General features: G+C 43.1%; 1 protein-coding gene across 3 annotated transcripts in view; it reads right to left on the reverse strand.

Annotated features, from left to right (window-relative positions):
• Positions 1 to 2,792: 2,792 nt before the first annotated feature.
• Positions 2,793 to 26,679, reverse strand: part of LOC149811841 (uncharacterized) — a 43,877-nt gene continuing 19,990 nt past the window's right edge. For 2 of the 3 annotated variants that reach the window (XM_089992796.1, XM_089992797.1), the window contains 3 exons: positions 22,550 to 22,660; positions 22,423 to 22,464; positions 20,388 to 20,934 (listed from right to left, as the gene is read on the reverse strand). In XM_089992796.1, the coding sequence (XP_089848922.1) occupies positions 20,775 to 20,934; positions 22,423 to 22,464; positions 22,550 to 22,660 (313 nt within the window). In that variant the 3' untranslated portion in view covers positions 20,388 to 20,774. Of the gene's footprint in view, positions 2,976 to 20,387; positions 20,935 to 22,422; positions 22,465 to 22,549; positions 22,661 to 26,679 lie in introns of those variants that run through there. The other variant, XM_089992798.1, reaches the window with a different exon arrangement.

Below are 26,679 nucleotides of genomic sequence, written 5' to 3' on the forward strand. Positions count from 1 at the left end.
GTCATTGAACACCTTGTGGGCATTCAATTCCTGCTCAATCCCTACAACATTCAATGGGGATTTGGTATTGACAAGTTTACATTCAACGTTGTCAATTTGTTGCTCCATTTGGGTTGGCCTTTGTGCCATCTCAACAAGATCCTTCTTAAACCTTTCATGCTCCTCGTTAAAGCATTTATGACACTTTTTTATATAATCAATGAGTTTGAGTATTTTGGTGTCCATGCTCGAAGGTCCAGTTTTGAGTGTTCTTTTTCTGCAAACTAGGATTCCTGCTCTAAGGTGCTCAAAATTGCATAAAAATCTGGAAAAATAAATTGTTCATGACAATATATGTTATTCGACGTATCTCATCTTTTGTTCAACATTTGCCTACATTTATACCTCATTGAAAAGCTGAGATCTAGCTCTTTCTTTGTTCTTTTGGGTGGTTTTCTAAAATCTATAATCTTACCCCTGTTTTCTGCACTCAAATATAGAATAGAAATTTGTCCTATGTTTTTGTCCTGATAGAACAGTCTATCTTTCTGACCCTCTATCTTAGTAATTCTGAGACAGAATTTGGTGATTCTTATCCCATTGGAAAGCTAAGATAGAGAATTTTTTGTTATTTTTTTCATTTTTCTTATTCTACTTCTAGATAGGTGTTTATATGCCTTTTCAGCTGCAAACAAGCATCTAGTTGCCTGTATTTTTTAGTTATTAAGTTCATAAACTGGGGCATATCTTTGTCCCTGCTTGTCATTTGCTGAAAATACTGGTGTCATTGGAAATATGAGAGGGTCGACTTTATATGTTCTTTTGACAACTTTGTCAGAATTTGTCCCTATTTGGCGTGGAATGGTAGTGAACCAATTATTGTCAGCTTCTAGACTATAAAAAAAAATTATGCAAGTCTTCTTTCTAGGATCAGAATATGGTGACCATCCACTAGAATCTTGTGATTCTAGTGGTGCCTAAAAGTTGTTCAATGCTTGACAACTTTCTTTTTTGTCATTTTTTGTGATTCCTTTTGGGTGTAGCATGAAATTTGGTCAACGTAGGAAATAGGTTTTGATCTAAAAAAGTCTTGCAGTGGGCTCGCTTTTTAAAGATCAACTCCAGTCCCACGACTGTTCTTGATTCATGAAAGACAAGTTTTTTTTTACAAATCAATTTTTTTTTCAAAAACTCTAGGTTTTCAAAACAAAAAATAGAAATTTCTTGTGGTGCTTTACTTGTTTTTTTAGATAGAAAATTGGTTGCTTGCATGCTAAAAATTTCCTAGGACAGTCACTTGAGAATCTAGAAATTGTTGTTGAAAATTTATGTCATGTAGAATTAAGAGAAAGTCCAACTTCCAACAAGTTAGGTTTACACTTTGATTGATACCTTGCTTGCTTCGCATGTGTTTTTTTCTTTATTTATCCCCAACCTTTTAGGACTTTGATTGTAGAGCCTCTTGGTTTTTCTTTGTGGATTTTTGAAAACTCCATCCAAGTCCTATTATTTGGATTTCCGGATCTCTCCACCCATACCAAATAGATAAATCCAGTATATTGGTGGTGGACCAAGAAAGTCAAATCTTTACTCATGCGTACTGCAAACATAAGTTTGAGTATATCTGTGGTAGACCTGAATGAGAGCCTTAATCTGGTAGAACCCAAGAAGTAACCTCACTCAATTGGAGCATTCGAGGAGACCTAGGAAGCAAATTTTTAAAATTCAATCTTGTGTGCAAGGTGAATTGTTTTGACTCTTATTTGTGTTAGATACCTAGATTGATAACTAAAGATTCAAAGAAATATTCTCAAATAGATCTCCCTAAGAATCCAAGTCATCAAAAGTCAAATTTGAATGTGAGCCATTCGGATAAAAAATCCAGAGGAGAGACTAGTAGACCGGCCTAAACTTGACATTTCACTAGGCTCCAACTAGTTGTCATAGGAAAAAAAGACTTAGGATCCAATAGATGATCCAAATAATCAAGGGATACCAGAGTTACCATATCTGGTATCTCATTAAATTGAAAATCTGGATCAGTTGGAAGGTATAGAGATATGTCCAAAAGATGACGAGGATGAGATCTAGTTTTTCTCAATGCCCTATCAAAAAAGAAAGGTAATTGTGTCAGTGTCCACAAGAGGTCCACTTATTAAGAATTGGGAGATGAGAATATTGTTTTAAGAGTAATGCTTCAAGTGATCCAACATAGATTTTTAGACAATGAGAACAAGTTCAAAGCTCTACAACAATAGAGTCAGGTCCATCAAAAAGTCTCACTTCAACAAGTATGAAGTATGGCTAGTTTAGGTCAAACAGGAGAGTGCAATCTCTCAAGTTCAGACCCAACTCCCTCATGCTCAATCTAACGAATACGAGGACCAGGTCTGTGTCTTGGAAGAGGAGTTAAGAAACATTAGTTGTTTGGTTTGCAGTGTGAAGGGCAAGAGAAGGCCCTATGAGATCTAAGATTTTTTCTTGTATTAGAGTAACAAACCTTTGTGAACCGCTCTAAGAAAGTTTGTCAAGTTCAGTGGAGCCAAGAACCAAGAAACCCATATTGCATTATTCCTAGATGTATATGAGGATTGTGAGCACAATGATTGATTCAGATGGTTCCCTAGGAGCCTAGATGGAGATGCCTTGGCATGTTTTTCTGTAACACCTTAATTTTTTAAATCAAAAATTTTATTTTTTTTAAATCTCTTTACACAATTTTTAAGAACACTACGTAAACTCTTTTTAGATTCGGTTCAAACCTTGGGCGGGTTATAGTTACTAATACACACTTGAAAGGCTAGAATAATAGATTCAAACTATCAATTAAATTGCAATAAATCAAATACTAGTCTTCCAAATATCAGAGTCCACAGGACTAAAGAAAAAATAATAAAGAAAATAAAATAATTTAGTCCATCCAACAGCCTAAAGGACCATGACCCTCTTGACGCCACCCCGAGCCTCCTGTCATCACCCTCTAGTTTATTTATTACCTGAAATATTAAAATGTAGAAACATTAGACACAGTCACAGTAGGAAAGCACCCTACACATAGGCATGGAAAGAATACAAATACATAAAACATATATCTTTTACAATGCAAATAAATTATAGCATGACATTGCATATAAACCTAACATAGTTAAATATCACAACAATAAGAATTTAATCATGTAAGATTACACAATAATTTATTCTTACCATCAAGTGATGTACCTGCATCATCATTAGTAATCAAGATAATAATCAAACAGATCCATTTATGCCAACATATGCATGAACTAGAAATTATATATAATATGCATAGAAATTTATGTCAATATTCAATGAATCATTTAACCACTGGTGAACCTAAACTAATGCATTATTTTTCTTTTCTTTCTTAAAATATATACACTTAGAATCTAATTATGACTCATTCATCAGATGGGTGTTTATTGTGTTATGTATTTTAATTAACCCATTGATTCGAAGAGTCAGGTCAAACATCCACTGAAGCAGTCTTTAACCGAGAGAGAAACTTAACAGTGGTCTAGAGAATTGATTCCTACTATACAGAGCCTTACTATCTACCTAGGATAAATTGAGAGTCCTTGCCCCCTACACCGACGATTGGAAGCCCAAGAGGTATCAATGCCCTTAAAATGTATCAGTCAGTGAGTATACCTCCTACCCTCTCCAAAGTAGGCCACATGAACAAATGAGCTATTAGGTGTTATTTGCAATAGGTTCAACTACATATTATGTGCACTCTGAACTAGGCTCAACATCCTCAAGTTCTACTATGTGCAGCTCAAATCACAACCTCACAAGGCAAGAGCCCACACCCTCTACAATCATTAAGGTATCCTAACATAGCTCATTTGAAACCAACTCAAGGTATATGCTCTCTAGTAAGGAGCACCCAAGAGTCCAATTAAAGTGTGTGTGTGTATATATATGAGCATGTTTAACATAGTCAAACTAGGTACTCACAAGCACCCCATTGGTTTCACCAAACCTAACTCGCATTCAAGCCCAATGTATGCATGCCTCACATGACTTATAACATAACGCATGCCACATACCACACTTTATTATGCATGAGACTCATTTCAATTTATCATGAACCATAAACTTCAAAGAATGACAAATCCATGATTATGCATACCACTTGACCTAATTACCATGCTTAATTATCATGTTTAATATGTTGTCTCATATGTCATCATGCACAAATAATCTATATGCATACATACAACATATTCATGTCAAATCCCACACCAACATATACATGATTAACATTTCATATCATAATCAAACACATAATTTTAGAAAAATAAATTCATAAGTCAAGATATTATCTAAAATCAAGAACTGTATAACATAAGAATTTGTATGATGTTCACAGGTCTGACAGACCATCAAAACGAACAGCTATATCTCCATAAAAATTTATAGTAATATCAAAGGCTATTAACTTTCAAATCCAAGTAATAGATCTTAGAAAAATGATTTTGTTTGCTTGTAGAAATTCACGGACCCGAGATTGTTTTTTTGTTCTAACAGAACCTGCCAAAAACTTGCTTCCCAAAAAAACAGTCACCAGACCCAATCCGAGAGAGATTTTGTCCTCCCAAATTTCTGGTGAAAGGTATGCTTTTTAACTTTTAGAATCATCTGAGTTTGCTAAAAAAATGCATCATATGAATTTTTTAGATTTTTTGGAGCAGGCCCTATTTGAGATAGTTCCAAATCCAAGTTTTCTACAAAATCTTGATTTTTTCATGATTTGTATGAATCTTTAAAATTTACAGAATATTTTATTTTTCTTAGATTTATTCATATGATGTGCATAACATATCCAAAAATCAGTCATTAACTCGAAACCATTGATTTATTGAATTTTCTGCAAAATTGACTATCAAGAATCGCTCTGCACATAATTTTTTTCTTGGGTTGCAGGAGACATAACTCTCACTTTTGTAACACCAATAAGGCCCAATTTTTTTCTGAGACACCTTCCAAATGTTTGAAAGGTCTCCATAAAAGGGTTTTGCCATAGGTGATCTGATTTGAGAGTTATATTTATTTTACCGCAATGTGTCGGTTAAAAAAATCAAGATAGCATGAAAAATACAAAATAAATCATGATAAAAATAAGAAAACTCAAGCATAAACATGAAATATCTATTTTTAATCATATATCAACACATAGACAGTATATAAACATCATCTACAGTTATAGAGAGATGTCATATGATCATAATACGTTCTTTGAAATCAAAACTATCAAAATAAATCATGATTTTTGCACAAAATAACTAGTTTAAGATGCTAGCATGCGAAAATACCATAAAATATATAAAATAAATTTGCAGGAACATGATTCATACTGTAAACATATGCAAGAAAGCAAATATACATTCAATCATGCTGGAAACAAAGATTTTACCATCTAAAATTACGTAGCAACACGAAACTATGTGTTTCGGGTTACCCGATTTTCTAGTTTAGTCGTCTGGGCATATGTTTACCAAAAACGATTTTGTAAATCTATTTTAAAGCATGATATTGAATTAAAAACACTTTTAAAATATTTTTCAAACATATTCCAGATCTGATCCACCATAGATCAACCCGTAGAATCGACAAGACGCACGGTTTATGTGTTTACATCCGATCTATACTACGTGTAGAATGAATCCTGCCTGAAATGTGTTCTCGAATGTACCAATACCTTCATCTCTTATCCTAGTACCTTTGAGCAGCTTCAATGGCTACTGAAAAAGTTTTAAAGAAGAAGAAGAAAATTTCTAATGAGAATGGGAGAGGGAGGGAGAACTAACCTTATCAATCCTCCTCAGGGCCTCTATTTATAGATGGGCATAAAAAAGAGTTTCATCTCTAATATAAGATTTTAATATCTATTAAATTTTTTATTAATAAAATAAGAAAATAAATTATGAGACTTAATTCATTAAATTTTGAAATTAATTAAGCTAGAGTAGAAAGGTGGGGACTTATTACCCTTGCTTGGGTTTCAGTAACATAGTAACCTTTCGGGAGGCCTGCAGACCCAAAGAATCATTAGAATTTGACGTTTACAAACAGAAAACTTATAATGCAAAAACATTTACAAAAAGTTTCTTTTTTAAAATAGGGGAGAGTGGGTACTAGCTATAAAGAGTAACCTCAACTAGACATGGGAGATGTGGTGGTCGATCTGGTCTTACCAAACTTGTAACTTTTGTCCGCCATATGGTAAAGCGATGCAGAGCCCTCTTATACATCCATACGACTGCTTCCCTCCTCTCACTCTCTTTTCTCCTCCTCGCCCTCCTCCTCCTCTTCATTCTCCTCCTCTTGGCTAGAGCGTTCTAGATGCTGATTGCTGGTGGCTTTTGAATACTATGTAGGGAGAGGATGATGTCAGTTTCCATAGGCGTGCCTCCTTGAAACACCTGCTGGGGGTGACGATTCTTCCCTTAAGCAAATGTTGGTCAATCTTTTAAACTTGACATGTAATTCGCAACTAGAGAAATTCATAACATAGCCTAGTGTCAATGTAACAACCCGTTAAAAAAAAAAAAAATGGTTAGGATTCGGGTCGGATCCGGACCCGGACCCGACCCGGACCCAATGGAGGCACCGCCTCCCTCGTGCCTTTAAAAAGATAAGGCAGGGGGGGTTTCAAATACGAAACCCTCCCCCTCGCTGTCTCTTCTCCCTCACCGCCTCCCGACTCTCCCTCGCTCGTCTGCTGCCGCCATTTGCGACCTCTCTCCGCCGCCGCCGCCGACCACCAGGTACGTTCTCCCTCCTCTTCTTCTCCCTTTTTTTCTGTCTCTCTCTCTCTCTCTCTCTCTCTCTCTCCCATTCCTCCCCCCCCCCTCGGTTCTTCGTTGCACAAGGAGGGGAGGGCTGAGCCTCCTCCCTGCTTTCGTACGGCAGGCGAGGGGCGGAGCCCCCTCCCTACTTCCGTACGGCAGGGGAGGGGCTGGGCCCCTCTTCCCTGCTCTCTGCTACGGCAGGGGAGGGGTCGAGCCCCTCCTCCCTGCCCCTTTTTGTTGCGCCAGCAGGGGCCATCGGCCCCTGCCTTTCATTTGCCAGCAGGGGCCCATGGCCCCTGCCTTTCTTTTGCACCAGCAGGGGGCCATCGGCCCCTGCCTTTCATTTGCCAGCAGGGGCCTATGGCCCCTGCCTTTCTTTCGTCAGCAGGGGCATAGGCCCCTGCCTTTTGTTTGCCAGCAGGGGCCTATGGCCCCTGCCTTTCTTTGGTCAGCAGGGGCATAGGCCCCTGCCTTTCATTTGCCAGCAGGGGCCTATGGCCCCTGCCTTTCTTTCGTCAGCAGGGGCATAGGCCCCTGCCTTTTGTTTGCCAGCAGGGGCCTATGGCCCCTGCCTTTCTTTGGTCAGCAGGGGCATAGGCCCCTGCCTTTTGTTTGCCAGCAGGGGCCTATGGCCCCTGCCTTTCTTTGGTCAGCAGGGGCATAGGCCCCTGCCTTTCGTTTGCCAGCAGGGGCCATCGGCCTTTGCCTTTCTGTGTGCCAGCAGGGGCCATTGGCCCCTGCCTTTCTGTTTGCTAACAGGGGCCATCGGCCCCTGCCTTTTTGTTTGCCAGTAGGGGCCGATCCCCTGCCCCTTTTGTGCGCAAGCCTATACCCTTGGTCGACAGACCCGGGGAATCTTTGGAAGCTACATCGTAATGGGGACAGATTATTACAATTGTTGATCTCCAGCGAGGAATTCCTAGTGAACGTGAGTCATCTGCTCACATTGACTACATCCCTCTTTGGGCGGCAAGGCTCATTTGGCCCTGCCCCATCCTTTTTGGTTTTGAGTCATTTGGGACCGTTGGCCCCAACTCTATGTATTGGAGAAGTTGAGTCTTTGCCTTGCTTTTGCTTTGTCGGGGCTTGCATGTTAATATCGCATATTCGCAGCTACGACGGATCTCATTCGCGCTCCGCGACCCGAGCCGTCAATTGTGTACGTCCGCAGACGTCGGCAAGCTCGTAACCCTCCAAGGTAGGGGAAGATTGTACGAAAGACTTGGATAATTGAATTAAGTTCAATTAAACTAAAAACGATCAATAAAATGAATATATATATATACAAATATATATATATATATATATATATATATATATATATATATATATATATATATATATATTTATACGAGTATGCACTTAACTCAAGGACGCGGTTTCACGATCCTTGCCCTTTACCTTATGTCAGTCTATACTTACTATCGTGTATCACGTCGAGATCTCGTGTTGCATTCTTGCTTATGGTTTGTATGTGCCGTCACGCATCGTGGCGAGGTTCAGTGTCGCACTTCTGCTTACCGCCTTTACCTTGTCGCCGCGCTTTGCGCCTAGGCTCTTGTTTTTGTATGTATTATTACTGCTTTGCTATTGCAGATGCCGCACAGGTTTTTGCTCTTTGCATATGCCTTAAAGGCATCCTCAGGCATTCACCTCTCTCTCTTGCGACGAGAGTTGAGATGGGAGCTAGCGTTACATCCTCGTCTAAGGAGGGGGATACCTTGCAAGGATCCTGACTCCTTAAGTATGCAGTCCTGCAGACGAGTTGGAGGTTCTGTTGAGAAACATGTATCCCGTCTATCGAGGCCGGTGTCGAGTCATGCGAGGCATGTAGATACCCCGATAGCGGATGAGGTTCTAGAAAATCGCAGGCATAATGTTGGCACAAGGTACTGCTGTTTCAAAGGATATAGTAAAGTTGATAAACTTTACATCCTTGTGAAACACTCCTGTTGAGGCTTCTTTTGAGGAGCTATACCCCCTTCATCCTAGAGTACTTGTAGTCGTGCACGACACGTCTAGTACTGCGATGATCGGATGAGACGGTCGTGCGACCACGAACAGTGCGAAATGCACAATGCTGAAATCACATAAATGGCCTCACATTCGCCTTCACAGGCAAGATGCTTGAGTGGTTTAAAGACTACAGCATAGAGTGGGTCGTTAGTTAAGCAACCCCTAACGTACCTGTTCGTTTCAAGTGGTCTGTCAAGGGAGAGGACAGGACGGTACAAACTCCAATGGACAGGTTGTTAACAACCACCCTACGGGCAATGATCCGGCCTCCCCAGTCATTGGAGTTAGGGGAAAGGGGCTACAATAGTTAGCTCAAAACTTCTGCAGAAGTTGGATGCATCCGTGGCACTGCCTCCTTCGGGGAATCCTCTCTCGGCTAAAGCCGTCCCTCTGGAGCGGACTCAACTAGCTTTTCGGGTTATTCAAATACATAGAATAACAGACGCCCGAACTAGTCTCAGTTGTTTCTACGTTTTGCCTGCGCGTACCCGCGGGCCAGTAATATCGAAACATAAAGTCTGTTCACACTGGTTGTTGAGTAGTGAGACTCACTTGCACTCGCTTGCACTACTGACTCACTTGGACTCACTTGCACTCGCTTGCACTACTGACTCACTTGGACTCGCTTGCACTCGCTTGCACTATTGACTCGCTTGCACTACTGATTCGCTTGCACTACTGATTCGCTTGCACTACATACGCGTTTGCACTATTTATCTGCTTGCATTGCTTACCTGTTTAACTGCTTATCTACTTTAAACTGCGTAACCTACTGAATGAAATGTACATAATTCAGTTTCCTTGTAGTCTATCTTGTGCACCTACTAGTTTCTTTAGCGAAACTAACCCAGTCTATGGGTACAGGTGATGAATAGGCACTTCACGGGTGATGGCGCGATGGCAAGATGGTTTCAAGACTCTCTTCTTCCTGCTCTTAGCTCGCGTCCTGATGTTTTTGGGTCTTGTAATGGATTTTCCTTGGGACATCCGAATTTTGTACTTTTGGAACCTTCTTTTAATGAAAGTGCCTTTTTCAAGTAGCATGGGTTGTATGTTTTGGTTCTTCAGCTAACGTGCCCAAAGTGGTCAACTTGCCTTTCTAAAATTAACAAAAGGATGGGCTTCCGCTTATTTCTTAAACCAACTCTGAAATAAAGAGATTCTTTTAGTCTCTTGCCTGTTTTATGAAAGGTTTGAAAGTTGAAATTTTGGGGCGTTACATCTTGGTATCAGAGCTAAGGGAAGTAAGGATTCTTGACCATTGAGCATCCGCATCGCGCTGTGAGTATACCTTTCTTTTTGCTTAGTAGGTGTTTTTTTGCATTGTTAAGCTAAGAGGCTTGACGCGTTCTGCTTATGTACCAGCATTGCTGGGTTTTCCTAAACTACTCATGTTAAACATGAATAGTACTTATGTTTCTGGCTTATTTCGAGCCTCCTGAAAATTCTAATTATTGGTATTCCTTGTTTACTCCAAGGATGGCAAGAAACTCGAATGAAGGGTCTGCTGACGATTGGTCAGATCAGCGGGGATTCGTGTTGGATTCCATAAGTTCCCTAGCAGCGGCTATGCGAGACCAGATTCGTTCTCAAAGGGAACCAGCGCCCGTTTCTGAGCCGAAGCCGCATACCGCAGTGACGTATGAGAAATTCCTGAAGCTTGACCCCCCGACCTTCGATGGCAAGCCCGACCCAGACATGGCCGATAACTGGGTGAAGGAGGTGGAACGAGTGTTCGAGGTCTTGTCAGTGCCCGATGACAAGAAGACGTTATTCGGGACCTTTAGGCTGAAGGAGAATGCCCGCAGTTGGTGGGACATGGCCCGGAGTATGCAGTTTTCGGGAATTTCGCCCATTCCTTGGGAAGCTTTTAGAAAGGCTTTCTTGGGGAACTACTTCCCGCCTCATGCGAGGGAGAAGAAGAAGGTGGAGTTCTTGGAGCTCAGCCAAGGCAATTCGAGTTTGACGGATTATATCGCCAAATTCCAGCGCTTAGAACCCTATTGTCCCAACCTGTTCGCGGATGATCGCGAGCGAGCAGGAAAGTTTGTTCGGGGGCTAAAGGAGGGGCTCATGCATCGGGTCCTAACCAGCATGCCCTCGACCTTCTCTGCGGCAGTTGCTGCTGCCACCCTCCTGAGTGAGGCCTGGGAGCGCACTAAGAGTACACAGGGCAGGAGGCCACCCGCTACGGGTGGTGAGCCGAAGACACCTTCCGGTGACCCAGGCAAACGATCGTTCCTTCCTGTGAAGAGCGAAGGAGGAAGGAGACGATATCCTCCTTCGAAGCGTCAGCGGCCTCAGGGCAACCCTCCAGCCAGGCAGCAGACGAGCAATGTGTGCCCCAGGTGCGGTCGATCCCACATCGGGCAGGCGTGCCCGCTCGACACAGGCGGATGCCTGTATTGTGGCAAGATGGGCCACTACGCGCGCGACTGTCGCAAAAAGGCGGCTGACGACGCCAGGCAGACCAGCGGAGCACCTCTGCTCCCTCGGCCACCACAGTCCCAACAGCAGTATCAGACGCCGCAACCGCAGGCGAGCGGTCAAAGGAGGGCACCGGGACGCGTCTACTTAGCCAAGGCCGAGCAGCTGACCAAGGGCGACCTAGTGCAAGGTACCCTTTTTGTCGCTAACCAAGCGGCTTTTGTGCTTTTTGATTGTGGTGCCACACACTCTTTTATTTCGGTAAATTTTGCCGAGTTTTTGCGCGTACCTGTAAAACCCTTACATAATACCCTTGAAGTGTATAACCCGATTGGAAAAAATACTGTTTGTGCGACCTACGTACCAGAGTTGGACGTAGTCCTGGCAGATTGGCATTTACCGGTTTGTGCTATCCTGCTAGTGATGACGGAATTTGACGTCATCCTAGGCATGGATTGGCTGCACAAGTATCATGCCAAGATTTTTTGCAGAGATAGCAAGATTGTTTTGTCTCCCCCGGGAATGCCCAAGGTGGAATTCAAGATCGTGAAACCTGTTCGGGCAAGCAAGTTGATTTCGTCGCTGAAGGCGCAAAGCTACCTCAGGAAGGGATGCACTGCCTTTCTGGTTAGTGTCGTCCAGTCCGAGCCGACGCGAGTCTCGATGGGAGACTTGGAGGTTGTGCGAGATTTTCCAGACATCTTCCCGGAGGAACTGCCAGGCCTTCCTCCACCTCGTGAGGTGCAGTTCAACATCGAGTTGCTGCCGGGTACTGCGCCAATTTCTAAGGCTCCATATCGGATGGCACCAGCCGAGCTCGAAGAGCTCAAGAAGCAGTTGCAGGAGTTGATGGATCAGGGATTCATCCGCCCCAGCGTCTCGCCTTGGGGAGCTCCTGTCTTGTTTGTGAAGAAGAAAGACGGATCTTTGCGATTGTGCATCGACTATCGGATGCTCAACCAGGCGACAATAAAGAATAAGTACCCGTTGCCACGCATCGAGGATCTGTTCGATCAGTTGCAGAGGGCCAAGATCTTCTCAAAGATCGACCTTAGATCTGGGTATCATCAACTCAGAATTAAGGGAGATGATATCTCCAAGACGGCCTTCCGGACCAGGTATGGGCATTACGAATTTACGGTCATGCCCTTCGGACTCACTAACGCTCCTGCAGCGTTCATGGATCTCATGAATAGGGTGTTCAAACCCTTCTTGGACACCTTCGTGATCGTGTTCATTGACGACATCTTGGTGTATTCCGATAGCTGGGAGCAACATCGTGAGCACTTGAGAGTTATTCTCGAAACTTTGCGAAAGGAGCGTTTGTACGCTAAGTACTCTAAGTGCGAGTTTTGGCTCGAGGAGATCATGTTTTTGGGACATGTCATCTCCAAGGAAGGTGTGTCCGTGGATCCAGCGAAAGTCGAGGCTGTACTCAGTTGGCAGCAACCGAGGAATGTTCGTGACATTCGGAGTTTTCTTGGATTAGCTGGGTATTATCGAAGATTTATCCAGGACTTTTCTAAGATCTCTCTACCCTTGACGCAACTCCTGAAGAAAGAAGCTAGGTTCGTGTGGGACGACATGTGCGAGAACAGTTTTCTGATGTTGAAGGAACGTCTTACGACTGCTCCTATTTTGGCCTTACCTTCGGGTCAAGGCGGCTTCGTGATTTACACCGACGCTTCCGGGACAGGCTTGGGTTGCGTCTTAATGCAGAACGATAGAGTGATCGCCTATGCATCGCGCCAACTTAAAATACATGAGAAGAATTATCCGACTCATGATTTGGAGTTAGCAGCGGTGGTCTTCGCATTGAAGATATGGCGGCACTATTTGTATGGGGAGCGGTTCGAGGCTTTTACAGATCATAAGAGCCTAAAATATTTGTTCTCACAGAAGGAGCTGAATATGAGGCAGCGGCGTTGGCTGGAATTCCTCAAGGATTACGACTTTACCTTGTCCTACCACCCGGGAAAAGCGAACGTTGTGGCCGACGCTCTGAGCCGCAAGTCTCCCAGCGTTTCCGTTAATTTGTTATTTGCGGGGTGGAAGCTGATCGAGGATTTGATATCGTGGGAACCGTTTGCAGTCACTCCAGTTTCGATCAGTCTTTCCAGCATGGTAGCTCAACCTGAGCTATTATCTAGGATCTTTGTTAGTCAAAAGAGCGATGAGCAGTACGAAAAGCTGAAGGCTCTAGCGCAGCGGGCCGATACCCCCTTTCGTCTGAGTGAGGAAGGAGGTGTATGGCGTAAGGATCATCTCTGGGTGCCAAAAGACCCTATTTTGAGAGATGAGATTCTCGCTGAAGCCCACAAGTCCAGGTACACGATTCACCCGGGCGGCACAAAGATGTTCAAAGATTTGCAGCGCAGATATTGGTGGAGTGGAATGAAGCGGGACGTAGCCGAATACGTTTCGAAGTGTTTGACTTGCCAACAGGTTAAGATCGAGCACCAGCGACCAGGCGGAGTGATGCAGCAGATGGAGATTCCACAATGGAAGTGGGAGGACATCACGATGGACTTCATCGTCGGTTTGCCAAGGACGCGGAGGAAACACGATGCGATTTGGGTGATCGTGGATCGACTCACTAAATCGGCGCATTTCCTCCCTATTCGGCTCAGTCAGTCCCTGAACAGCTTGGCAGATCTCTATGTCAGGGAGATTGTGAGATTGCACGGTGTTCCTGTGTCAATCATCTCCGATCGTGACCCGAGGTTCACCTCCAGGTTTTGGGGACAACTGCAGTTGGCCTTGGGCACGAAACTGAAATTCAGCACCGCTTTCCACCCTCAGACCGACGGACAATCTGAACGCACGATTCAGACTTTGGAGGACATGCTGCGAGCGTGCATGTTAGACTGGAAGGGAGAATGGGACTCTCATACCGGGTTGGCAGAATTCGCGTACAATAATAGTTATCATGCGAGTATCGGTATGGCCCCGTACGAAGCTTTGTACGGGAAGCCTTGTCGATCACCTGTTTACTGGGATGAGGTTGGTGAGCGGATGTTAGATTCACCTATAGTGCTACAGCACTATACGTTTGCGTACCGCGCAGAGTCGGCAGAAGTGTTACGTTGATCGTCGACGTAGAGAGCTGGAGTTCTCAACAGGAGATATGGTTTTTGTTAAGATATCTCCTACAAAGAGCGTTTTCCGTTTTGGGAAGAAAGGAAAGCTGAGTCCCCGGTTCGTCGGACCTTTTGAGATCCTGGATCGGATCGGTGAGGCGGCTTATCGTGTTGCGCTGCCTCCTCAGTACGCTCAGATCCACGACGTCTTCCACGTATCTATGCTGAGAAGATACGTTCACGACCCATCACACATCATTCATTATGATGATGTGGATATCCAAAAGGACTTGACGTTTGAGGAAAGACCAGTGGCAATCGTTGACCGTCGAGACCAAGTGCTCAGATCGAAGACGATTTCTCTTGTAAAAGTACGTTGGCAACACCATGGAATAAATGAATGTACATGGGAGCCCGAGTCGGATATCAGGGAAAAATACCCTGACTTGTATTTTGACCAGTGTAAGGAATAAAAATTTCGCGGACGAAATTATTTTTAAGGAGGGTAGGATGTAACAACCCGTTAAAAAAAAAAAAAAATGGTTAGGATTCGGGTCGGATCCGGACCCGGACCCAATGGAGGCACCGCCTCCCTCGTGCCTTTAAAAAGATAAGGCAGGGGGGGTTTCAAATACGAAACCCTCCCCCTCGCTGTCTCTTCTCCCTCACCGCCTCCCGACTCTCCCTCGCTCGTCTGCTGCCGCCATTTGCGACCTCTCTCCGCCGCCGCCGCCGACCACCAGGTACGTTCTCCCTCCTCTTCTTCTCCCTTTTTTTCCGTCTCTCTCTCTCTCTCTCTCTCTCTCTCTCCCATTCCTCCCCCCCCTCGGTTCTTCGTTGCACAGGGAGGGGAGGGCTGAGCCTCCTCCCTGCTTTCGTACGGCAGGCGAGGGGCGGAGCCCCCTCCCTACTTCCGTACGGCAGGGGAGGGGCTGGGCCCCTCTTCCCTGCTCTCTGCTACGGCAGGGGAGGGGTCGAGCCCCTCCTCCCTGCCCCTTTTTGTTGCGCCAGCAGGGGCCATCGGCCCCTGCCTTTCATTTGCCAGCAGGGGCCCATGGCCCCTGCCTTTCTTTTGCACCAGCAGGGGGCCATCGGCCCCTGCCTTTCATTTGCCAGCAGGGGCCTATGGCCCCTGCCTTTCTTTCGTCAGCAGGGGCATAGGCCCCTGCCTTTTGTTTGCCAGCAGGGGCCTATGGCCCCTGCCTTTCTTTGGTCAGCAGGGGCATAGGCCCCTGCCTTTCATTTGCCAGCAGGGGCCTATGGCCCCTGCCTTTCTTTCGTCAGCAGGGGCATAGGCCCCTGCCTTTTGTTTGCCAGCAGGGGCCTATGGCCCCTGCCTTTCTTTGGTCAGCAGGGGCATAGGCCCCTGCCTTTTGTTTGCCAGCAGGGGCCTATGGCCCCTGCCTTTCTTTGGTCAGCAGGGGCATAGGCCCCTGCCTTTCGTTTGCCAGCAGGGGCCATCGGCCTTTGCCTTTCTGTGTGCCAGCAGGGGCCATTGGCCCCTGCCTTTCTGTTTGCTAACAGGGGCCATCGGCCCCTGCCTTTTTGTTTGCCAGTAGGGGCCGATCCCCTGCCCCTTTTGTGCGCAAGCCTATACCCTTGGTCGACAGACCCGGGGAATCTTTGGAAGCTACATCGTAATGGGGACAGATTATTACAATTGTTGATCTCCAGCGAGGAATTCCTAGTGAACGTGAGTCATCTGCTCACATTGACTACATCCCTCTTTGGGCGGCAAGGCTCATTTGGCCCTGCCCCATCCTTTTTGGTTTTGAGTCATTTGGGACCGTTGGCCCCAACTCTATGTATTGGAGAAGTTGAGTCTTTGCCTTGCTTTTGCTTTGTCGGGGCTTGCATGTTAATATCGCATATTCGCAGCTACGACGGATCTCATTCGCGCTCCGCGACCCGAGCCGTCAATTGTGTACGTCCGCAGACGTCGGCAAGCTCGTAACCCTCCAAGGTAGGGGAAGATTGTACGAAAGACTTGGATAATTGAATTAAGTTCAATTAAACTAAAAACGATCAATAAAATGAATATATATATATATATACAAATATATATATATATATATATTTATACGAGTATGCACTTAACTCAAGGACGCGGTTTCACGATCCTTGCCCTTTACCTTATGTCAGTCTATACTTACCATCGTGTATCACGTCGAGATCTCGTGTTGCATTCTTGCTTATGGTTTGTATGTGCCGTCACGCATCGTGGCGAGGTTCAGTGTCGCACTTCTGCTTACCGCCTTTACCTTGTCGCCGCGCTTTGCGCCTAGGCTCTTGTTTTTGTATGTATTATTACTGCTTTGCTATTGCAGATGCCGCACAGGTTTTTGCTCTTTGCATATGCCTTAAAGGCATCCTCAGGCATTCACCTCTCTCTCTTGCGACGAGAGTTGAGATGGGAGCTAGCGTTACATCCTCGTCTAAGGAGGGGGATACCTTGCAAGGATCCTGACTCCTTAAGTATGCAGTCCTGCAGACGAGTTGGAGGTTCTGTTGAGAAACATGTATCCCGTCTATCGAGGCCGGTGTCGAGTCATGCGAGGCATGTAGATACCCCGATAGCGGATGAGGTTCTAGAAAATCGCAGGCATAATGTTGGCACAAGGTACTGCTGTTTCAAAGGATATAGTAAAGTTGATAAACTTTACATCCTTGTGAAACACTCCTGTTGAGGCTTCTTTTGAGGAGCTATACCCCCTTCATCCTAGAGTACTTGTAGTCGTGCACGACACGTCTAGTACTGCGATGATCGGATGAGACGGTCGTGCGACCACGAACAGTGCGAAATGCACAATGCTGAAATCACATAAATGGCCTCACATTCGCCTTCACAGGCAAGATGCTTGAGTGGTTTAAAGACTACAGCATAGAGTGGGTCGTTAGTTAAGCAACCCCTAACGTACCTGTTCGTTTCAAGTGGTCTGTCAAGGGAGAGGACAGGACGGTACAAACTCCAATGGACAGGTTGTTAACAACCACCCTACGGGCAATGATCCGGCCTCCCCAGTCATTGGAGTTAGGGGAAAGGGGCTACAATAGTTAGCTCAAAACTTCTGCAGAAGTTGGATGCATCCGTGGCACTGCCTCCTTCGGGGAATCCTCTCTCGGCTAAAGCCGTCCCTCTGGAGCGGACTCAACTAGCTTTTCGGGTTATTCAAATACATAGAATAACAGACGCCCGAACTAGTCTCAGTTGTTTCTACGTTTTGCCTGCGCGTACCCGCGGGCTAGTAATATCGAAACATAAAGTCTGTTCACACTGGTTGTTGAGTAGTGAGACTCACTTGAACTCGCTTGCACTACTGACTCACTTGGACTCACTTGCACTCGCTTGCACTACTGACTCACTTGGACTCGCTTGCACTCGCTTGCACTATTGACTCGCTTGCACTACTGATTCGCTTGCACTACTGATTCGCTTGCACTACATACGCGTTTGCACTATTTATCTGCTTGCATTGCTTACCTGTTTAACTGCTTATCTACTTTAAACTGCGTAACCTACTGAATGAAATGTACATAATTCAGTTTCCTTGTAGTCTATCTTGTGCACCTACTAGTTTCTTTAGCGAAACTAACCCAGTCTATGGGTACAGGTGATGAATAGGCACTTCACGGGCGATGGCGCGATGGCAAGATGGTTTCAAGACTCTCTTCTTCCTGCTCTTAGCTCGCGTCCTGATGTTTTTGGGTCTTGTAATGGATTTTCCTTGGGACATCCGAATTTTGTACTTTTGGAACCTTCTTTTAATGAAAGTGCCTTTTTCAAGTAGCATGGGTTGTATGTTTTGGTTCTTCAGCTAACGTGCCCAAAGTGGTCAACTTGCCTTTCTAAAATTAACAAAAGGATGGGCTTTCGCTTATTTCTTAAACCAACTCTGAAATAAAGAGATTCTTTTAGTCTCTTGCCTGTTTTATGAAAGGTTTGAAAGTTGAAATTTTGGGGCGTTACAGTCAATCTTCTTTTTAATACAATTGGGCTTCAGAAGGAGAAATTCCCTGCCAATGACATCTCAAAGTTGGTGGAAGATGTCATCTTTCCAATATTCAGTCCCAAGACCGACCCAAATCTACATAAGCCAGGAAAGGGAGGAGACAAAATTCTTCACTTGGTCTCTAAATGGCAATTTTCTTCATGGAAAAGACGTTATCCTTCATTTTCTTCATGTCATTGAGGTATTCAAATAAGGTATGATAACACCCATGCTTGAGTTGTCCTCCTGCACTAGTCCCCTGCACTTGAGTCAGTAAGGACATCAGAGTTCAGGAAGGTGGATGACGAACGGCCAACCAGCCAGAACTGGAGACCCCTCTCGCACTCGGCATGAAAACACGCCGAAAAGTTGATAATTGCAGTCACCCCCAAGCGTCACACATTCTTGGGGGGCGGTAGGGTGGTTGGGAGCCTGACCTTGAGTGGGAGGGGGGCAGAATGGAATCCATTGTTGAGGGAATTGAATGGGTGACACACAAAAGGATGAGAGTGACCAATCGATGGAGTATAATTAGGAATAGACAACGAGAAGGAAGCACTCCATACTTCTTCTACCTCCTGATAAAGAGACTAGTCGGAATATGAAAGTGCGTCATATAGTCTTTTTGTTTCCGAGGGCAGCGGCCCTTCCAACACGTCACATCACTGCTCCTCAAGTTTTGAGAAACTCGGAAGACGGTGAACAATTCACGAAAAAAGAAAGAAAAAAGGTGGGAGGAGAGCTGATGAGATAGGGAATAAAATCATGAGCAAATTTGCATGGCATTCCCACATATTTCTAGCCAATGACCAACAGATTCAAATTAATGAAGGGTATTAAAATTAAATAAGGACATTCTAATCCTAATAAGATGAAGATCCGCACAAACAGAAAAAAATTGACTTTTGTTGAAAGAGAGAAAATTTGCTAGTTTTTTTAAAAATTATTTGCATCGTGCAAAGGTTGAGTTGCGGGCATTGGAGGTCGGCGTAAAACACCTATGAAGAGTAAAATGGATAAAAAAAAAAATCAAGAATCAACATTTTTGAATAGGCGGAGAATCTTTGCAAATTAATAGGTATTTGCAAGAACTGCCAAATTTTGAGGATAGTAAAGTCATTTTCTATTTGTTTTATTATTTACAAAGTTTTATGAAAAAAGAATATCTCTACATCGTTAGTTAGGTTTTCTATTCTGTCTTTTCAAGTATATGGTTATAAAACCCCAAAGGGTTTATCGTAGCAGGCCTTACCTGTCAGACGAGCAGTGGGGGTTGGACTCCTGCGGGCGCTACCCTCTGGAATAAGCCAAAGCCCAAAATAGGCCCACGGGGGTAAGGGTCCTAGACTTGGCCCTCTATGACACCGGGATGGCGATGTTGTGTCCAGTCCCTGACGCAAGATTTGGAGAAAGTATATGCTTACCTAAGGATCTATAATTTCATTTGTATTCCAACAAAAAATACTACGCATAGACAAATATCATCGACCAACTTCCCTCTAATTACTTTTTTCGCATTGCCCCTTCTAAAACCAACATTTATGTGTTGAAGGCAGGACCCACTTGCTCAAAATTCACACAATTGTATTGACCACTTCTTCCCCTTAGAACAATCCATCCCAAAGAAGGGAGGGTCGACTCTAAACAACTGAGACCAAGAACAAGAATACATTTCTGGATCATCTACAGCAGAATTACATCTCCAACAAGGGCCACGTTCCCTAAACCTTCCCGAATGCCTTCACTTATGAAGGGGCAACAATATATCGTACACAAAAGGTCATTACCCATTAGAAAGACGTTAAAGGTTACAAACGCTCCCCACTGAAAAACATGTGAAAGGTCAATACCCATCTACGTGACATGGAGACGGCTGCAGGTTCAAGATTACCAACATTTTTTTACGAAGCTTTCCAATATATAAGACTAGTATATAAAGGGGACAGGATCAATGAGTGAAAAATGAAGTGTTCATGTTACGTGGCTCTCCAATCATCAAACAGCAGAAAAGATAATTCAAAAGATAGCACCTACAAGAACTGCATCAATTTTCCATGTGATAATGAATAGAAGAGACAACCTACACTTAACACATTATATGCCATTAAGAATGATCTTATACAATCCATAGCCAAAGACATCCTAAAGAAGTTCCACTTCGAGTAATCAGAGAATCAATAAATCAACCAAACTCAACCAATTTCAGCAGTATAGAATTTTGACTCCAGTTTCAACCCTGGTTACAGATCAAGTTAAAGAACCCTAGACTTTGACCAAGCTCAGCCCCATTTAAGGGTAGAATCCTGCATCACATGAAACATGGCTAATGCTGAATCTTATGACCTCGGTCAATTTTCACATGACGGCAAACATACAAAAACTGCTCTACTCTTGTGCTCTTTTTGTTCTTCCTTATTTGCTGTAACTTGACTGGCTGGCAGAGCCGTTTGGCAAGAGTCCAAATTTTGCTACAACAAAACAGACTGAGGGTAACATTCACTAACTTCCAACTTCAAATGCCTCCAAACTTGCTTACATCCTTCAAGTTTTGACAACAGACGTGCCACAAATACCTTTGCCCACTGTTCATCCTCACCCCTCATGCTCAGCTCATAAGGCACCGTAAAACTATTCAATGTTCACCACATTTTATCACATAAACAATCAATGTCAGCAGTCATTCACCACATAAACAATCAAACTCCGGATGAGCATATTTGAGCTTTATATATATATATATATATATATATATATATATATATATATATATATATATATATATATATATACATATATATATATATATACATATATATATATACATATATATATATATAGCGTAAGTCTTTGGTACGGCTGTGCATACAGTATCAATGAGTTGAAACTCATAGATGCAAGTTGTTTTGACTCAATCTGACCCTGCAGATATGTTCAGAATAGTCAATTTGTTAGATCGACCCTTGGATCATTTTTTTTTTGACAAAAAAACCTTTTTAAAGTCATAAAAATTTAGTGCATTTACGGCTGTTGATTTTTTAATCACCAAAGAAACCTGTACACACCAGATTATGGTTATTCATAAGTCGATTCCCACCAAACCATGTAGATAGTTAGATTCACTTAAAAAACACAAGAAATAAGATATTGCTCGTTTCAACTCATTGATACTGTATGCACATCACCACTATATATATATATATATATATATATATATATATATATATATATATATATATATATATATATATATATATATATATATATATAGAGAGAGAGAGAGAGAGAGAGAGAGTCTAGAGTATCTTCAAACAGGAAATAAACAGCGAACAAGTGGGCGTGCTATCTCACACCACGTGCTGCAAAAGATGACCCTTAGTGGCAGTCATGACCACTGTCAAAGGACATTTTTGTGGGAATTTTTTCCACCACTGATAGTGCACGCAATCAGTGGCACAAAAAACCTTAAGGGTGTTGGAAGATACACCTCTCTCTCTCTCTCTCTCTCTCTCTCTCTCTCTCTCTCTCTCTCTCTCTCTCTCACACACACACACACACACACACACACACACATATATATATATATATATCAGAGAGGGAAATGGCAATTTCTAGAGATACTTCTGTTTTCATATAAATCTCAAGAAAATACTGACTTTTGAAAAACAATTAAAATGATCTAAAATGTTTCACGACTTAGTGTTTTTGAAATAATATTAGAAAAGCAGAACATTATAAAAGGCTAAGAAAAAGGAATGTGATAAAAAATCATGTTCATTTAGTAAAAAGACACTTTTCATATTCAAGCTGACAATATTTTCAACATATCACAGATTTTCACCTATTATCACCGTTTTACATGTGAGCGCCTCTTATTGCATTTAATTGCTTTTCACTGTTACAAAGACAAGCACAGTCATGATCACTTACGTGACCAAGGTTTAGTTATATAAAATGGGTAAAACGCGATGATGGATATTTGTGACCATATAAATAAAATGGTTAAAGACAATAAAGACCATTAGAACAGGAAAGAATAATGAGAAAGTTAGAAAGACTATCCTCAAGGTGTCAAACACCTGTGTAACAGGAAACAAAAGCATGGATAAGCATTTATACCTCATTAGTTCATGAAATTGTTCCTTCCTCGATACCTCGTTTCTGCAAAGATAAGATTCTAGATGTTTCAATAAGGTTCATGTCAAACGGCATGACTGCATAGATGGGTTATAAGTCAATATCAAACCTGCAAACTAAAATCATATAGAGGTGAAGACCCCTGGAAGATAGGTTGGAGATTGCATCAACAACATGATCCTTGGTGAACAAATAAGCAACTGGATAACCAAGAAGCCATCTGCATAAATGAGATAAATAAATTCAGTATCAACAAATATAAATTGAGTGGAAAAGAAGCATATTGCAGCTATAAAAGGCACTTAATCAGCGTACGTATGGGTATCACAGTACCTCATAGCAAAGTATGACAATAGTACAAAAAGTTGCATACTTTGTAGGACCAACAACAGAATAAATGAACGTGTAAACAGACAAATAAAGAACCTAGAAGTTGCATAAACATGCACTATGATCAAAAGAATGGCAATGTCAAACTTTTAGAAAAACCAAAAACTTAATTACTTAATTATTGTTCCAAGAGTATCCATTTTGTAATTGAATGCAGAAGACAGGTACAAACTAGCAGTTGCACTATCTGAGTCGTATACGAAGACTCTTTACAAGAAAATAAAAATCAAGTCACGCAATGAAGCCAGATAGATGAACATGCCACCGAACCAACAATGCCTGACAGATACTGACAGTATAGGTGCATTCTGTGGTCAATGACTTCATCAAGAGAGAGAGAGAGAGAGAGATCCTCCCAATATGTAACAACCATACCACACTGGGACAATGGAATCTATATGGAGATTGCAGTGGTGTAGGCACTAGATCAGAGAAAAGAAGAAATCAGTTGGCATTGAGATGGCTCTGCTCATCTGGTAGTAGTGACTTGTGAATGTCACCAAGTTGACAGGATGTATCGGGATGTAACAAGCTCAAAAACCACAGGGGGCATCCTTTGCTGCAAGACCGAAGCTAAGCGTACCCCCTAATGTGTACCTGAAGGGTTTTACCAACTGGAGGCCTGTCAATCACTACAAGGATGAGGGTCAACGGCACGACTCTTTTAAGGCGAGAAAAAAACTTGCCGCTATTGATCAAGCAATAACAGCGAGAGTTTTGTCCCCACTAATTGATAGGCAATAGCGGCGACATAAATATCATGCCATTATTACTCTACTACAGCCATGAATCTCACTGATATTGCTTCATCAATAACGATGAGCTGGACAGGGCCTTGCCCCCTGCACAATCTTACTGTTATAAACATATCTATAGCGGCAACATTTGTATGTCCCCGTTAAAGACAAGTATAACGGCAAGATTCTCTGCATTTAAATATTGTCGTTAAAACACTTTAATGGCACGGCCACAGAATCTCGTTGTTATAGATCAATAATGGCGAGATATGGATCGAGTCATTATAGGGTTTTACTAGATAACAACGACAGTTATGTCGCCGTTATAGAGTCGTATTTAAAAAGGGCCCGACAGACCTCTCTCTCTCTCTCTCTCTCTCTCTCTCTCTCTCTCTCTCTCTCTCTCTCTCTCTCTCTCTCTCTCTCTCTCTCTCCAGACTGCCAACCACATCCCTGCTCAGGTGACACCACCGATGACCAGCTCCAGATCCTCCTCCCTACTCGGGTGACACCGATGACGAGTTCTCTCTATATTTTCCCAATTCGTGTTTTCTCTCTCTCTCTCTCTCTCGATTTTATAGGGTTTCGGCATCTCTCTCTTTGATTTTCTAGGGTTTCGGCACTCATTCGGCCGACTTGTTGTGATTGAAGTGGCTTTTTCCCTTTGTGCAAATCGAAGTGTGCTCAATGTTTCATTCTTATAACTACAATAGCTTCAAAGATGATTGGATTATGGTTAGATTTGAAAACTGGGTGGTTGTCTTGGAGTTTCATTTTTCGGAATGATGGGGATGCTAGCTTTGCTTTGTCTTTGAGTTTTTAGTTTTATTAAAAAAAAGCAATTTGCATTGTCTAAAATAATTGGTATTTAATGTTTTTAATGTATCAATTCATTTTTCTGAATTGAATGAAATGGTTGGATTATCTTTAGGCTTGAAATTTGGGATTGGATTTTTTTTTATAATGATGGGGATGTAAGATTTGTTTTATCTCTTAGTTCTTGGTTTTATCACAAAAAATCAAAGTGCATAAATTGAAATCGTTATGCTTGTTTATGATTTGCCTTTTATCTTTGAGTCTCAAAATTTATTGTAAGGTCTGCAAATTTTCTATGCTTAATTCCGGTATTTATACGAAATTCATCGACCATGGACAAATCGATGAACTTTCGGATGTTAAAAAAACTTGGAGCTAAATCAAACACATTATGGATCTGGACCTCGTTAGGAGATCCAACTACAAACCTTTCTTTCTTTTAGGTTGTTTTTTTTGCTTTGGATCTTCGAAAGATCCAAATCCAAAACACATTTTCTTTGGCTTTTTGGATATATATACATTTTTATAGTGGATGACTGAGTTGTCCAATTTGGGTTCCCAACCCAAAAGTTGGGACGGATCCAAGTTAGGATGTCGACACCCCTATCGACATTCCCCCCGTTAGCCCCTATTTAAACCTCCTATGGGGGGTGTTCTTTTAAAAAGAAACGCACCCCCCATTCCTCTCTCTGCTTACCGTCTCGCTGCACCCTCTCCCCTCACCGAGAGCCTCTCCCCCCTCATCGGAAGCCTCAAACCCTCGGTAAGTCTCTCTCTCTCTCTCTCTGATCGATAGGATGGAGGTGCCCTCCTGTCTCGCCCCCTCGTCCCTCTATTTTTCTGGCAGGAAGGCACCGCCCTACTACCTTTCTCACCCTCCCCTCGCTCTACAAGTTTTGGCAGAAGGGTGACGCCATCCTGCCCCCGCTCCCCTGTCTCTCTATTTCTGGCAGAAGGGTGACGCCCTCCTACCTCTCGCATGCTCCTCTGACTGAGCGGAGGGTAGGCGCCACATGTCACTACAAGGGAGGCTCTTCCTTGCGCTACCTTCTACCAACCACCCCACGGTGGTGGCTGGTCCTAGTCGGGTTCCCAGCACCCTGCCACGCCACCAAGGGCAAGCAGGGACCCTGGGCTGGCCGCAATGGCCACCTGTCCACTGGCCTCACTCCCCTTCTCCTGGTCTTACCGAGCTAAGCTCGGTTCCCTATGTAGGAGGACCGAGCCGATCCGGTCTAATTGGGGGATCAAGCCTGGCTAGGCCAGGCCACTATACTACCCTGTTCGCACGAGCAACAGCAGCAATTGTTGTTGCTGCATGCTCGGATTTGTCGAGCTGAGTTCAGCTAGAACTAAACCCAGCGCAGTCCAGGTTGTATTAGTCGAGCATGGCTCAGTCAAGAGAAAGCATCAGGATGCCTCTTTCTTGGCTCAACCCGAACCATTTTTTTTACCAATTCCAGCTAAGTCAAACTTAGTCAACTTAGTTCCCCACCCAACCAAACAAACTTTTTATGCCTCGTTCCCTCCAGCTCGGTCAAGTCAGCTCGAACTGGGTTCGGGTTCGACCCCTACAACACAATCATCGTTTATTCTATTAAGAAAAGATTTGTACATCATTCTTTATGCAGCACGATAAAATCCTTTCAATGCACCACATCGATGCAACGGAAGAGACACCCTTACCAAGGCACAAGCCAAAAATTCAAACTATCTCTGAGGTAAGGAAAAGTTGCATGCGATAACGATGGCGAAACATTTTTGATATATATATATATATATATATATATATATATATAACTCAAGGATGCAATTTTGTGTATTCTTGTTCCTTTTAAATTACGTTATTTACTTTGCTGCCATGCTATAACATGCACAGGCTCCTGCTTTACATAATTTTCTCAGCCCGATGTACGGTTTTGTACATCAGGCCTTGCTTAAGCAATTTACTTAGCCTGATGTACGGTTTCGTACATCGAACCTTGCTTATGCAATTTATTTAACCCGATATATAGTTTCACAAACTAGGCCCTGCTTTACACTATTTACTTTGTCGTCGCGTTGTAATGTGCGCAGGCTTCAACCTTATGCAATTTACTTGGCTCAATGGTTTCGTATATATGTCTCTGTTTTACGCTATTTTACTTTGTCGTTGCGCTATCATGTGCACAGGCATTTGCTTTAATATATATGTATCTTTATACATATATAAAATTATATAGGTACGTAGTTTTGCGTACTTTTGTGTTATTTCAATTGTGCGCACATCTATATAGAGTACGCAGTTTGCATATTT

Source organism: Nuphar pumila, chromosome 17 (genome assembly GCF_984573655.1).
Source record: "Nuphar pumila chromosome 17, dmNupPumi1.hap1.1, whole genome shotgun sequence".
In the NCBI taxonomy this organism is placed as follows: Eukaryota; Viridiplantae; Streptophyta; class Magnoliopsida; order Nymphaeales; family Nymphaeaceae; genus Nuphar; species Nuphar pumila.